The 16,557-nt window shown below is 44.5% G+C and overlaps 1 protein-coding gene across 1 annotated transcript in view; it reads left to right on the top strand.

The window, feature by feature from the left end:
• The first annotated feature begins 184 nt into the window (after positions 1-184).
• si:dkey-192p21.6 (uncharacterized protein LOC565246 homolog) overlaps positions 185-16,557 on the top strand; it is a 35,896-nt gene continuing 19,523 nt past the window's right edge. Inside the window, exons 1-8 of the mRNA XM_062520313.1 lie at positions 185-212; positions 834-928; positions 2,582-2,703; positions 4,401-4,519; positions 7,795-7,864; positions 8,111-8,177; positions 9,044-9,114; positions 15,862-15,938. Of these exons, the coding sequence (XP_062376297.1) occupies positions 185-212; positions 834-928; positions 2,582-2,703; positions 4,401-4,519; positions 7,795-7,864; positions 8,111-8,177; positions 9,044-9,114; positions 15,862-15,938 (649 nt within the window). The remainder of the gene's footprint in view (positions 213-833; positions 929-2,581; positions 2,704-4,400; positions 4,520-7,794; positions 7,865-8,110; positions 8,178-9,043; positions 9,115-15,861; positions 15,939-16,557) is intronic.

Raw genomic sequence — 16,557 nt, 5'->3', positions numbered from 1 at the left:
CTTGCTCCTCAGATTGAGGAGATCGATATCAGCTGTCATTTATCCTGCGGTGTGTGGTTGTCCATTGGTGCCTGCCCTCCATCACCCAGAATGAAAGCTCAGAGACGGCTCAGATTATCACAGCCAATTTCTCTTCATTGACAGTTACATTGGACAGGTCATATCTCATATGAGGGACATAAAGATGCCCAAAGCTGTGTCCTATATGGCTAGTTAGCCTACTGTATGCATACAAGGAGGGGAAGCAGACCCAGCAACAGTTTTGAAGATAAAGTTGAGACACACAAGCCATAAATGAATGTGAAGACCAGTAGCCTATAGAGTTGTACACTGGGAGAGTAGGTACTAAGAGCAGTATGCCATGAGTGGGAATTGGATCGGTGAAGGACTTCACCATGTCTGTAATTCTGATTCAGCTGTTGGTATGAGGCTGAAGTGCAGGAACATCATCTGGAGAAAAATAGGGTCAAGTCTTAATATATTCACTGTAGAATTCCTAGTACATCAATAGTCAAATTGACTCCTGATACAAAAATATAACTGGTTAGAAATAGTGTCCATGGTGTTAAAATATGTGTGTTGCATAGATCAGAAAAACATTGCATATTCATAATGTATTACATTATAATTACATTGTACTTTCATAATGTCTTCAAACAAGTTCAGTCAATCATGTTGCTAATTATTTCAGGGTCCTCAAACAAGGAGATAATGTTTATGCTGACTTTTAAATCTTATCTGTAATGGATCTAAAACAGGCAATAAAGAACTCCATATAAAACTGAAATTACTGTAGTTACAGTACATTTTACCTCTCCTGTCCTTGTATGTAGAAAACACCTTGAAAATGGATGAAGCTTTGCTAACAGTCCACAACCAACTGACAGAAGATATCACAGTCCTCTTCGTCTCAGACTACTGCTACAAGGTATTGTTCATATAAATCAACAACATCAACCTCTAAATCTAAGTCCTAAATTCAACACAATCAGGAGATCTTGTAACTCAGACTTTATTCCCATACTAAATTAATCACTGAAAATGCTCTATTGAAAAAGCTGAAGGAAACCATTGCTCCATTTTGACAATTGTTCTAACAGAAGTACTGAATTCTGCCTCAATCCTCTCTGGAAATACTCTATTACCAACACAACAGCTTCCTGTTTTCAGCAAATTGCTGTGTAGGCTATCCATTTCATCAAACTACTGCCAAAACATTGTAGTGCATAGGATCAGGCGTTGTGTAGAGGCTCTGTACTTATGAAGATATATTTCTAAACATGCTTTGCTTCTCCTTTTGCTGCTTGAGCAGGAACTTCCAACCACCTGCTAATCCTTTATTCTTCTGTAGTAGTGTTAAGCTAAAAGCGAACTCTATCGGTACAGGGCTAGGAAAACAGTGACAACAACAACAACAACTTATATTTGTATAGAGCTCCATTGCGGCACCCAAAGTACTTTATAGTGAAGGGGGAACCTCACCAATCAGCACCAATGTGTAGCCCCCACCTGGGTGATGCAGTGCAGATATTGTGCACCAGAATGCTCTCCACCACACCGGCTTGAGGTGGAGAGTGAGGGGATAGCTGAAGAGGGACTGTTAGTGTATTATCAGTTTCTTATCCAACCTGAAGAGGTTCAAACTAGTGCTCATGTAGAAATGTAAGCAAATGTAAGAAAAAGCTCATCCTTTTTTTGTGCTTTGTTCAAAATGAGATGCACCCACCCCCCATTTGTCAGTTAAAGGGATAGTTCGGATTTTAAGACACGAAGTTGTATGGGTTCCCTGTCAGCAACGTAGTGCATCAGCACTGACTTACCCCCGACAGCGTCCTGTGAGCCGAGATCCAGCCGGTTTTAGATCGTTTTTGATGCTGAAGAAAGTAGTCCGGCAAGTTTCTGGGGTCACGAAAGTAAAGTGTTTTTCTTCTCAAAACCATATGCGTTCAACAGAGTGATATATTTGCACCACAAAAACGTTGTCCAGGAAAAATTCAAACCTCGTTATCACTTAGGCTACTTATTTTTCGCGATTCCTATCACTGCGCGCTACTGACAGCTGGACAACGTTTTTGTGGTGCAAATATATCACTCTGTTGAACGCATATGGTTTTGAGAAGAAAAACACTTTACTTTCGTGACCCCAGAAACTTGCTGAAGAAAATAGTCCGGCATCAAAAACCAGTGGCGGTTCTAGACTGAATTACTCCCCAGGCGAGATCCTCCACGAGCGCCCCCATGAGTGTTTTTTTGACGCACTTTGCGTCAGTCGGGCTCATAGGGTTAAGCGCTCGTGCCGCCCCATACAAGATGCCGCCCCGGGCAACCGCCCGGTTCGCCCGTACCTAAAACCGCCACTGTCAAAAACGATCAAAAACCGGCTGGATCTCGGCTCACAGGACGCTGTCGGGGGTAAGTCAGTGCTGATGCACTACGTTGCTGACAGGGAACCCATACAACTTCGTGTCTTAAAATCCGAACTATCCCTTTAAGTTATTTGTTGCATACAGACTGGCCTACCAGTACCAGTAGTGGCATGCGATACTATAAACCTCTGAGTGCTGACTCTCTTACCCTGCAGTGTCTGTACCAGCCAGTGGTCAACGTGAGTGCCGAACAGAAGAATGCGTCTGTAGTGGTCAGCACGCTGTTCACGCTCACTCTGAAGGTGGAGCCGTACTCCCAAAACCGGACTCTGTGCAGGTAAAATATTCCGTGATTGTAAATGACATTAGCCAACTAGCAAAGCAACAGATTAAAACAGTACAGGACTCCACTCTGGGGCTGGACTGGGGCAGCAGTCATAAGTACTGGAGTAATTAATCGATTTCTGATAAATGACAAACAGACTGTGAATATAATGCCTCATCAGTGCATAAAAATATCAAATGTTTCATTTCTAATCAAGTGGTTTGTGGTAGAAGAGCAAAAGCTGGGGGTCACGTTATTGAATTAGAAACATATAGGCTGGTCATCTATCTATCCATCAATCCATCCATCTTCTGTATGCATCTCTCGATCTATCCATCCATCCATCCATTCATCTTTGTTTTTATCTATGCATGTGCACATCAAGTAATACCTTTGCTCCCAATCTGATGAAACCTCTCTGCCTGTCATTGATTACGTCAGTGCGCTACCCAAAGAGCCTTGACCCCGTGCCAAAAATACGGCCTGGGGGGCCACGCGCTTTAACCCCTCCGACTATTTACCACGACGTGGGGCACGGCGGTGACCTGGCCACCGGCTCCTAAGAGCAGGGCTTTCACTGGAGGCCCCTCTTGCCCATCGATCCCCGTGCCCTTTTCGGTTTAACACAAGCTGACACTCCAATAACGAGGAGGGGAGCCATTAAGGCTGCAGAGCCGTGGGTTCACTCAGATGTCTTGTTGGGGATATTGGACCGACAACCGTCAAGGTGGACGGAAGGGTTTTTTTTACCGTCCACATTACAACACAGTCCCAAACCGAGAGTGAGACAATGTGGGCAGCCATTTTGGGGACATCCTTAAATGTCCTCCTTGCTCACTTGGGCAAGACTTGGTTCTTCTCTCTCCTCCCTTTCACCCTGGCCCTAACCTGGGGTCTCATCACAGCTCCGGCCGCAGGAGATCAATGGCGAGGTTTCTAACCAAACCGAGCCGATATCGATCTCCCCTCCCCCTTCAAAAGGCGCGGGCCACTATATGTCATCCTGAGGCGGATCAATGGCGGCCAGTGATTGCACATTTTGGGGATGAAACTGGAGATGCTGGCTGTGCTTCCCATGAGCGGCCTCTAGGTGGCACCCATGGGCTTCTCCAGGCCTCCCACACGTGCATGCTGCCTGTCTGAGACTGGGAGTGTGGACTAGACATGCTCACCAAATGAATGTCCCCTGGCTTTGTAATGGCATCGCCTCTGGGTCTGAGACACAGCAGGAGGAGAGAGATGGCCGACCGACTTTAAGATGAAATATGTGACTGTCTCACACAGTGGTGAAAAGTGCTTCTGAGAGCTGCCTTCCGTAGTGTCCTGACCTTAAGAGAGAGATCCATCTGTCTCCTGTAGACGCAGGCTTCCCTCGGCACAATCATATTATAAGGAGCGATTCTCAAAGTACACATTTGATTGTACGCCCTGAGACGGAGCGGCTCGATCGCTTTGTTGTACACATCCCATGCAGTCCAATAAAAGCTTTCGTCCATTACAGCAGTTCAGTTGACAAAATCCCATTTGCAAAAACAGAAATGACATTATCAGGTCGAAGCAAAGTCAGGAGAGACATGAGGGGGAAATTAGCATTCAGAGTCGCACCGCGGCGTCTGCCTTCTCCTGCTCCTCTGAATGGGAACGGCCGCTTTGGCGTGAGGTGTGTGTGTGCCCTGGTGATGATTTGCTCCTCTGTGCCATGGCCTTAGGTGGACGCAGGCTTTTGAGGAGGCAGGACATTACTCCCTCCGGGTCACTCAGTACGAGACAACCAGCGATGTGACCTGCTTTCTGTCCGTGGACAAGAGTCCAAATAACAGCTACCTACGTGAGTATCTGTTCTGTCCGTGGACAAGAGTCCAAATAACAGCTACCTACGTGAGTATCTGTTCTGTCCGTGGACAAGAGTCCAAATAACAGCTACCTACGTGAGTATCTGTTCTGTCCCTGGACAAGAGTCCAAATAACAGATACCTACGTGAGTATCTGTTCGCAGAACCTAATTTCCTGTGCAAGCGCACATGAATGCATGTGCACACTCATGTTTATGGTAATTGTTCTCAGCATATGTCATTTCGTTTTATTTCATAGTACTTTGTAGGTTTCAATAAAAAGGCTGTATTGCAGATATGTATCTAAGTATGAACATGTACTTACTGTCACCTACCAAATGAATCGATTGATTGATGAATGAATTGATTTTTAATGGTAAAAATAAATCAATATCCTTTTGAGGCTCATTAGCCAGGGTTTAAAGGCAGGCAACGTAGTCTCACTCTCTGCTATAGAGTGACGCTGACACAGGACGGTGGCATGTAGAATATACTTAAAATGGCCTCTGAATCTCATTCAATTAGGCCTGACCGTGCCTTTAATCTCACAGACCTCTAAATCGAGTCAGTGAAGGAAAGAAATGTCTTGTGCCGCCAACTTCTACCGCAAAAAAGGCCCTCTCTCTCTCCTTTCTCTCCTCTCTCTCTCTCCCACACTCTCTCCTCTCTCTCTTTCTCTCTCCCTCCATCCTTACCCCTCTCTCACTCACTCTCTCTCTCTCACTCCTTCTCTCTCTCTCTCTCTCTCTCTCTCTCTCTCTCTCTCTCTCTCTCTCTCTCTCTCTTTCGTCCCAAGGGTCGGATGCGCACTATATTGATCAGATAAGCTGCACTTTTCTTCAACAAAGCTCCAAAAAAGAAAGAAGAAAAGCTTTCTTCGCCCCCCCACACCACTACGCCATGTTTGTTGTCGAAGGCCGCCCCATGAGGAGCACCCGCACGGCTGGAAACACATTAAGCGAAGCGTCGAGGATTTGGAGCCATAATGGGCCTTTGAAAGAGCCTCCCTCTCCCTGGCCTAATGCAGAGAGTCCGTTTAACAATAGCAGAGATTATGTTGTAGATGGGATTTTAAGGCCAAGTAGCCATTATCTGTCAGATATATGGGCAGTGTGACTAAAGCCCCTCGGCCGTATCATGAGCCTCCATTAGCTGCCCATTCTGGACGATTATGGACAGGGTCCGTAGGGAGCCACTAAGAAAGTAATGGGTCAGGTAATTTGGGGAAGGGCCCTTACAGCTAAAGATACCACAGGTGTGTGTACTGTAGCAAGGTGTGTACACTGACCATTACTTTGTTGTTTACACTGAAGTCAAATATTTACTTATGTGGCTGGGTAGTGGGTACTTGACATCTTCTTTGGTTGATAATCCCGAGGCTGGTTTTAAGGACAGTGGCCAATTCGTCTTGTACTGACAGGAAGCACAGGTGCTGATGACAGTCACGTGTCTTTCATCAGGACACTGCACGTCTACTGAGGCCAAATAACATCAGAGGATGGACTCGTCCCAAGTGGAAGCATAAAGCCCACTCTATTTAAAAGGCTTTTGGCTCAAATCACCAGAAGAATTCCATCTCATCTGCATGTTTTTTTTGACCATTCTTAGCAAAATAACACTGATGCTAGTTTACATGATAACCAGTATTAGAAGCTGAATTGAAAACTGAATGGTAAAGCATATGATAAAATCATAATCAATAATAAAAAAAAAATAGTTTAAATGATATTAAGAGCAGAGATGCCACCATCAGCTGGATCGCTCTTTTAATTAGCTGAAATGAAACACATAGCCTGCACATGGCGAATGCTATGCAAGTGCCCTATGCTTCCTGCTCATTTCTCTCCAAAATTATACATTTAATCAGCCGTCCATAATGAAGTCACTTTGGGTTTAAAAAAAGAAAAAAAAAGAAAAAAAGAACACTTAATGAAAAACAGACTAGCGCTGTCCATCCTCTTCATGTCGCGGCGTATTCTCGCCCCGCTGATTGAACGGACGTTTCCGTGTTTGTTTTTCCATCCAGAGCGTCCACCTGTCCCCTGTGGCATGGATGTGATGCGCGCAGCTGGTGACAAAGGGACAGTCCAGTAAAGCAGGCCTTTTACCGTAATTTCCCGACTATTAGCCGCGGCTTATACATTGATTTTGCTAAATTTCTTCAGCTATGAGGTTAATACAGGGGGGCAATTAATATGGTGTTAATATGGCTTTGTTTCTTTTAACTTGCATAAAACGCTGTCCTGCGGCTTATACACAATGCGGCTTATATGCAGGAAATTACTGTAGTGGACAGCCCAGAGCCTCGCTCATTTCTGAATTAGATCTACTGTACGCAGTGACGTTTTATTTGGCTCACACACCACATTCATTTCATATCTTGTTACAGTCCGTGTCTTCGTGTTCTCATTTAACAATGAGCGATGCATTCCTTGGAGATAATTAAAATCGATTTGATTATCCACGCAGAACATTGAATGCACGCATATATCCCACCAGCGCTCATCAGTTCAATAGGCAATAAATAAATATCTCTGAAAACAAAATGACATTTTCATACCTAGAACATCACCTCTGACACTTCACCAGCGTAGGCCTGACCTCGAAGGTTAAATGACCAGAGCCCTTATGACCCAAAACCACAGGGGGCATAACGTTTCCTTCCCCACATCCTGTCATGCCTCTCTCTGGACAGGCCAATCAAACGCCACCATCATGCTCTGTGGCAGTAACCGTCATCTCCCCCTTCCTGGGCTGTGAAAATATGGCTTGGGAGAACAGTGCTTATGGCTGGCCATATAGGCTTGAGTTTCACAGATTGATTGCCTTGCCTATGGATTGGTCTTGCGTTACATAAGGGGGCACGGCAGGCTCCTTGAGAGCTCCCCAGAGGCGCGACATGGCTGGAGGCAGAGAGACATCGCACAGCACAGAAAACACTATGGCCGTACAGTACAAGCCCTTGGATGTGAACTTTACACCACGGCTCTCAGAAAACGAGTTCAGAAACACTGATTTTGTTTCCTCTGTATTTTCCTTTCTCCTGAAATCAGTGGCAGGAGCAGTTGTACATGGCCGGGTGACTATTGGTCGACCCCAGGTTCTATCTCTGACATTCTGAGTCTGTGGATAAAATTGTCCGTTAAATATCAGTCAATTTTAACCTTCGCTTTAACTTTAAAGGGCACTAGTAAGTAACTAGTCACATATTCACTCTTGTGGTGTGTTGTGAATGAATGGGGACATGCATGTGTGTTTGAAACCCCTATAGCTCTCCTGGCTGCAGCTCTTGTACTGGCTGTGCTGTCTCTCCTGTGGACCGTGGCTCCATACGTATACAGGTACATGTACATCTGCACACACCTGCAGAGATCCCTCAACACTGCAGCCCTTAAAGAGTATACTGATCACAGCAACAGCAATATCCTTTAAGCAATTTGAGGTCCTTTAATTACTCTGCAAATATTCAATGTAGCTGTTGATAAATGTCTCAGAGTTCAAGGCTTACATAAAAACCATTTAAAATTATGCTTACAGCAACAGCAGTCTGAAGAGTGCCTTTAAACATGACTATCTGTCTTCAACAGATGGAAGTGTACTTCAAAGATCATCAATTTAATTTCCTGCCGGCGCCCTCAATTATCTACAGAAAATGTAAGTAATAAGTACAGCTATATACGCTGCCATGGGACGAAGGCTGGGGAAGAAGAGGCCTCCATTGATTATTTATCATTCATCATGAGAAGAGCTGCACTAATGGCTCTTCATGGCTGAAAAGCAGCAGAGGGAGAGGGAGAGAGAGAGAGAGAGAGAGAGAGAGAGAGAGAGAGAGAGAAGGGGGGGGAGCTCTAGTCTAAACTTTTGTTGTCTGTGTCAGGGGGGTGGTGTAAGATCAATCGTTTTCTTTTGCTGACGACGTGGACAGTTTGGGGGAGTGCGCAGGACTGTCTGAAAAGTCTCTCTGTGCTGAGGATCTCTCTCATTTCCCAGCGGATGGGGGCTCTCGGCTCCCATATGCCTCCATGATGGCAGAGATATCCATCATGGAGAATTAGAGTCGGCATCTTCCTGCTCTGGCTCCTCTGAAAACTATGTGGGGCTACTGCCCAGGCTAATCAAACTAGGACTCGCAATCCTGGGTGATCTAGTCTGCAGCGTGAGTCTGCAGAGACTCCAACCTCCCCATTCTAAGCCTTTAGAAAGTCTTCAACTCAGTTACGGCTGCAGACAATTTGTGTAGAGATATCGTTCTGAAGACAAAAACAAGTTGTACACTGAAGAAATGTTCTGTTTAAATGTTTAAGCAACTTTGACATCTGAGTCTGGTGCGTTTGTTCATGATTTGGACCAGAACATCAACAATCATCATAATTGAATTATCATTTTTATAGAATTGTATTTACAGACACACATACACAAATGCATACTGATATACCAATGATATATTCCAGATATTTAGACATATAGAATTATGTAGATATATTCCTGACTCATTCTATAACTTATGTTTTGTTTTCCAGGAAGATCTATCTGCCGAGATTACTAGCCAACCAAAATCCTCACGGCTCAAGTCACTGGACACCTTCCGAGGGTACATCACACCAAAAACAAAACAAAACAAAAAAAAAAACAAATCATTTGCATCTCTAGTCAATGTTTTGCTCAAAAGAACTGTTAATCTCATTGGCCTTGTTTATTGGTTGGATTTGAGAGTCACTGCTGTGGTCCTTATGCTTTGTATCCTATAGCTGGAAATTAGAGGAGGGTCTGTGTGTGTGTGTGTGTAGTGGTGGTGTTGGGGGGGGGGGGGGGATGCACTGTCTGGTTGCATGGTTACTTGGGCGTTTGTTATCTGGTGCAAGCCCCGGGCAATATTTCTAATATCTTTTGCGCTCATGACTTGGAACAAGGGATTGCTGTTGAGCAGGAGTGATGTGATTTAATCGGGTATCCCAGCGCCCCGTAATTGGGGCTCGGGGCAGACACAAAGCACGCGGCTCGGGAAGCAGGAAGCTGGTGTGGCTTTGACCTCCCACTTACCCAATAATTGATGTAATAGTACAACCAACATATCAGCACATATCCAGAAGGCAGTGGGTCTGGAGGCTCTGGGTGAGGGAAGAAGGCTGGGTCCTGGGTAGCCTAGCAGCGTTTATGTGTGTGTGTGTGTGTGTGTGTGTGTGTGTGTGTGTGTGTGTGTGTGTGTGTGTGTGTGCGTGTGTGTGTGTGTGCTTGTGGAGATGGCTCTGATGCCATAATGCTTTTATTGAGCTGATATATGGATGGTGATAAAAGTGCATAAAATGGAAAAAAAAGAAGAAAAAAAACAGGTCATGTAGAAACGGCGGTTCACGATAAAACACTGAGAGCATTTTCCTCCATTTTTATCCTCAAATCATTATGGACCATAATGAGTGAGAGCATTTAGATAAATACACATTGGAAATATATAATACATTGGAAAAGGAAAACAGAAGCACAAGTGCAGCACTAAAAATGACTCAGATATTTGTCTATTTAGAGTTGTGACTTCATATCGAATGGATATTCGTTGGCGATCATCATGACAAAACCAGATGCTCCGCACACACCAGCACTGGATGCCTTCTAGTTGTCTCATAGGGATTTGCAGTCCACTTCCTTTCTACATGTAATGGCCCTATCATTACGCTGAATCAGTGTCTCTGTCTCCGAACCCCAACCCCCATGAAACACACACACACAAACACGCTCATGTACACACACACACACACACACACACACACACACACACACACACATACTCGCAAATCTCTGCTGTCAAAATCTACTTATGAGCAGTCGACACACTGAGCTGAGCTATACAGCATTGTTGTGATGGACGGTGTTTCTTTCATCTAGCTGCTTGCAATAAGGAAGCAGTGCTGTTTATTAAAGCATGCTGATCATGTGACGCAGGAATTGAAAACTGATACTTACTTTTTGAACTAGGGATGTTCCGATCCAATATTGTATAGCTGGATCAGATATCGGGTGGCAAACAATGGGGTTGATACTGATATGGAGCCTATCTATTAAATTCAGTTCCATGTAAGTTTATGATTACAGTATAGTGCAGTACACCACGTCATGTCATTATTTACATCATAAATACAAACAAAGCAATGATATCGGATTGGCACATGGAAACGGCAAATATTCAAAGTTCAGGTATCATTACAGCTATCTGTGCGCTTATTTGGACCATAGGCCACGTTTGCCTTACCCAAATGGGTACTAAAGCAGTGCTGACTGAGGTTCCCTTCACTGTAAAGCACTTTGGATGCCTCCATAAAGCACTAAATGGAAATGGTTGTTGTTCCCCAAAGCCACTGTCCAGTTCTGAAGAGCTTAACATCTATAACAATACATCTACTTCAGAAAAACACATCTCTCTGGAATGTGCTCTCTGCCAATAGTATCATACCTTTCTGTTTGTGTCTACAAATGTCCCTTCACCCTAGGCTGGGTGAACCCTGCCTGAACTGTTGAAAACCAGACTACCCTCACCCTCTATGTAGAATCTCTCTCTTCAAGAGCGCCTCCATTGCCTTCTGCTACTCTCATGATGACTTGCTTGCCAAATAGGTGAAGTAAGGACACTGAGAAATATTCCGGCGTAAATAATAATGGTGAAAAGTAGCCCTCCTGCTCAGTCATGCTGTGAAGGTGTCAGCCTCCCTCATATTGATGGCCTCCTCCATTAATTGCATCATTGTTGAGGTGGAATCAAAAAAATTGTACGTCAGCTCCTTCCGTGAGCCTCCAAAACTGAACTGAGCTAATGCAAGTGTGTAAAATATGCGCCCGCGCTCTGCTAATAAGTTGAAGTTTTCTGCGGTGGGCACAGACATCTGTCAAGTGCCAATGAGGCCCCGTGAAATGTCTGAGCCTGAAGCCTGCCGCTTCACTTTGCCGTCTATTTGCCAGACGTCATTTGTGTGATATATACACGGTCCACCACTGTAGACTTCGCATTTTAATTTTTTAGAAAGGATCTAGGTTTCAATCTTGTGGCAGTTGAGAGCCCGGTGTTTCGTGGTGCCTTTCATATCCGTGACTGCGTTTTGACTGGTGTGGTGGAGTCCACATGATGCAGTGAATGAAAAGGGAACTTAATGGTGTGGAAAATCTATTCTTTATATGTTATGTGAAGTCATCAGTACTTTTGATCAGATTTCAAATGAGTTCATTCAATTATTTTATTTAATTTATTTATTTTCTTAAATGATCAGTCATCAGTCAAATATATTTGTGGAAAACAAAGGGATATGATGATCATTTAACATTTAGTAGGTCTTATTTGTCAAAACTTTGGCTGACATTCAGTCTCTTCATTAAAGTAATTTTCTCCTTGTCCGCAGGCAATCTGTCACAGGGTTTTACCTGATCGGGAGTTATGACAGAATCTTGAGTCCTATCCATAGAGTTAGTTACAGCAGCAGCTTGACTGACAGTGTACTGAACTCTGAGATGTTTGCTGCGCTACACAATCACAACTTCATTAAGAAGTGCAGAAATTGATTGATATATATTTGGTGGCTGAGGTGTAAAACTAAACTGCTTGTGTTCCCCACCGTAAGGAGGGCACTGAGGACAACAACACTCCGCATGCATTAGCTCAACACACCCAAATAATTAGTCTATAAAGAGATCTCTGGATGTGTACAGTATGGTCTACTGCAGACACTGTTTGTGGATTTGTATCTGACCTTAGTGACCTGTTTGATAAGTATTTTGTTGACCACCACACTGACATTATTTAGCAGAGTGAATGACCTCCAATATTACACAAAGAATGGTATTTACTAGCCTGGGTTTTCCCATACTGCCTTGCGCGGTGATTTCAATCCCGCTGCTAAGCCAGTCTGGAAACTAACGCCCTAATGTTCGCCTGATGTTGGCGAACCAATTACAGAACATCCGAGAAGTTTCCGTTGCCCTCTTGCGTCTACATTCGACGCCAAAGGATTTACGGCAGCCCTTAGCGTTGCATACGAACGAGTTGGGTGAGCTATGCGCATTTGATAGACATCCGTGGCGCCCAATGAACGGATCTGGGCATTTTTTCAAATACGAGAAAATGAACGTCTGGTTGCCAGACCACGTCTCATTTGAGAAGTGGGAGGCGTTAGCCAGGCTAGGTATTTACAGCTTTGAATTTAAATGATATTATGAATATAAAACGGCTGTAACAGACTAGTAATGTTTGATTGAAATTAGCAGAACTGGTAATACGGGACAGTTTGCACAGATACTGGAGTGACTTTGTTTTTTTCTCTGGAAAAATGAATACAGTCTGAAACGTGTTTGTGTGTGTGTGTGTGTGTGTGTGTGTGCGTGCCTGCGTGTGTGTGTGTGTGTGTGTGTGTGTGTGGTGTGTGTGTGTGTGTGTGTGTGTGTGTGTGTGTGTGTGTGTGTGTGTGTGTGTGTGTGTGTGTGTGTGTGTGTGTGTGTGTGTGTGTGTGTGTGTGTGTGTGTGTGTGTGTGTGTGTGTGTATGTGTGTATGTGTGTGTGTGTGTTTTGTGTGTGTGTAAGTGTGTAAGTGTGTATGCCAGCATTAGTGTGTATGTGAGGTAAAGAGCATTCCTCTGGCCCGCTCCCTCCTTGATAGTCCTTTTGAGATGATAGCATGTGATTAAAATCTTGTATCAGCAGCTCAGGTCTAAAAGGAGCAGTAATGGGCTCTGTTGCCTCTCTTAATTCAATTCTGTTGGTGAAACAAGGGGAATCAGAGGGAGGACATGGGCTGCTTCCTCCAAGCGTCTATTTTGGGGATTGATTCCCTATTCGCTGCACTTAAGCAAGATGCCACTTTTCGGTTGAGCCAGCTTCAGTTTAGTCACAAGATAAAAATAGCATGTATGAGTGACGTGACATTTCATATTGCTGTACAGGTGTTGTGGGTAAAAGAATAGGCGTGTGCCGCTGCTGCTGCTTCACAGACGGCTCTTCTCTTCCGCCAGATTTATGTGGCGTGAAACGGGCAAACTTCTCATGTCGCACACGGCGGAAATGTACGCCTGTGGCAGTCACTGTGTCAACGTATGGTATCATTCCATCAAGAGCAAAATCCATCCTCCCTCTCTCTCTCTCTCTAGACGACGTCAAGTGTACACATAATAAATGACACGTCGAGCTTTAGTCAGCGTTTCTGCATGAGGAGATCCAGAGGACAAGCGCTCATTTCCTGAGTGATTCATAATGCTTAGGCTGCATTACCTTATCCACTCCCGTTCTGGGGTGATATATGTCCAAAACGCACACCCCTATCCACGGCCCTTTGATCTTTAATACTCGCATCTACTAGAGGCATCACCGCTGATGCCTCGGCTGACAGCGGGGTGTTATCCTCGGAACATCCGATGAGGATTGATGACGACCGTCAGTTCATGATGATATATTTGCGTGCAAGACGGCCACTGTCACTGACTGTGCATTCCGGTATGGTATGGCTCCCCTCAGCTTTGAGAACAACATGCCTAACTCCCCTAGTAGGCCCTCATAGTGCAGTAGGTCACAGTAGACAAAATCAAAGCATATTATGTTCCACCTGTGAAGCCGAGCAGACCACTTACAGATTCAGATTCAGATTCAGATTTTATTTGTCACATACATAAAATGCAGTGAAATGTTACAGTCGGCTCCATGCTAGGTAAAAAGAGGCATACAAACTAACATAGAACAGAAACAGTAACAACAACAACAAAAACAACAAAACAACAATACATTCAAGATGTCGGGGGGGGGGGGGGGGGGGGGTGGGGGGGGCTATTGCAGGTAGAGTAGAAAGTGCTATGTGCAGTCAGTTCCATTTAAGTGCCGGACGGCTTGGGGGAAGAAACTCTTCCTGAGTCTCTCAGTCCTTGCCGCCAGTGTGCAGTATCGTCTTCCTGAGGGAAGCAGAGAGAACAGACCATAGTCTGGGTGGCTGGGGTCTCTGAGTATCTTGGTGGTCTTGTCCTTGCACCGCTTGGTATAGATGTCCTTTAGGTTAGGGAGTTGCCCCCCTATGGTGCGTTCAGCTGAACGCACCACTCTCTGCAGGGCCTTTTGGTCTTGGATGGTGGTGTTACCAGTATATTCTATTCTGCATTCTGTGTTCTGAAAGGCCTCTGTGACACCTGGTTTGGCGTGTGTCAGGACAGGAGAGGCCTGGAGGAAGCACAGTCCCATGGGAGGCCATCACAGCTAGTATAGGGCTAAGGGCAGCACGGGGACACCACACGGAATGCCGCCCGCCTCCCATGAGGTCATAGACTTCCTGTCTGGAATTTGGAGTCGAGCAGAAACTGAATGAAAAAATAGTTTGGTTGATTACGTTTTTCTAATTTTCATGGGGGGTGGGGGGAGGGTTGTTCGCTGAGTGTCTTCGGATACAAGTGTGGATGAGTTGATTACACCACATTTCCACATGCCACAGATTATGTAGGTTTCGGAGCTAGCGTAATGGTATATACAATCTAAATGAAAGAACTGAAATATGAATAAATACTGAATAAATATGTTGTTTTTCAACCAAAATCTTTATAACTAAGTGATGCATTATCTGCAACTACGCAATGATATTTTTGACAGTTCTGTCTTCTACTGATTTAAATGCTGACCACTTCCAACAAGCATAATATGCAATAAGTAAGAAGCCTTGATTTCACACTGCTCCTCAAAGTCTGACACTGAAGAGGAAAGACACACCTTTGCAGTTTGAGAAAATGAATGAATGCCAGTAGAACATGAGTGTGACGATGCACCATGGCTAAAAAGCCTGCTAATTTAGTGGAGCACTAGACTAGGGAACCTCTCCACGAGGAGCATGTGTGACTGTTAGACTGAAGAAGACGCAGAGGCCCGAGGAGCGAGGGAGGACGAGAGGCACCCAGTGAGTGGCTGACTTGTACCTTCCACTCGTTTGGCAGTTTTTTTTGTCACATTTTGATGCTAAATTGTCCACCTGAATCACCTCTATTCTCAGGGGCTCAATGCATCCACATACCATTCTTTAAAAGCATAATATCTGTGTATAAGAGTGTTTGTGTGTTGAAGTTGTAGCTCTGTTTTGTACTGGGAAATTATGCTCAGGTTTTCAGGTTTGAATACATTTCCCATCAGTTTGACATATGCATCCCACAAAGTCATGACAAATGTTCTCTTTCCAGGAAACTCAGAGTCAGTCATACATTTCTGCAATTGATTAGTCTCATGGACAAGAAGCCATTTGTAAAAAGCTGAGTAAGCTAAGAAACGTGAACGTACTGTAGGAACTGGGAGTTTGGCTCTTTGATCCATCACCCATCATGGTGTTTCTTGTGACTTTGTCAGGTTGTCTCTGACACTCATGGTGTTTGTGAACTACGGAGGAGGAGGCTACTGGTTCTTTCAGCATGCTCCATGGAACGGTGATGTACAAGCCACAAACCTCACATACACAACGCTTCTTAGAACAGAGGATATATACACAAAAGGTTGTTCAAGGAGTTCATTTGTTTCCAGTGCAGTGTTAACTGTGCTGTAACTGCATCCTCTGTTATATTACACTCCTTATGTTCACTCCAACACTGAAGATATGGTTTCCCCAATAATAACAATGTGATGCAAAATCATGTAAAATCTCTTCACACTGTAACATGCTGATTCACTCAAGTGCAACAACCAAGCCGGTCCGTTTAGACACTAAATACATGAACAATAGTGGCAGGTTCACACACCTGGCTCCACCAGAAACAAATGAGCTCCTGAACAGCTTCATAAGCCTGTTGCACAGTCAGTGGGAGCTGTGGTACAAGCAGCAGAGTCCGCACCACAATTGGGTCCAAGTGCCCACTGGGATCTGTGATGGGATCTGACCCGAGGCTACTGTATCTCCTAATCCCAGCCCATCTCTCTCATCCACTTGCTCCCTGTCCATCTCCACCGGCCTATCAGAATAATCATAAAAAGGGCAAAAGACACACCTAAAATAAGAATCACACATTTGGAATTTTGACAGTGGTTCGGATGGTGGTGTTAATAATAGTA

Source organism: Sardina pilchardus, chromosome 18, assembly GCF_963854185.1.
Source record: "Sardina pilchardus chromosome 18, fSarPil1.1, whole genome shotgun sequence".
Taxonomy (NCBI): domain Eukaryota; kingdom Metazoa; phylum Chordata; class Actinopteri; order Clupeiformes; family Clupeidae; genus Sardina; species Sardina pilchardus.
The sequence above is the reverse complement of the archived record's forward strand: the minus strand, read 5'-3'. Positions and strand labels throughout refer to the sequence as shown.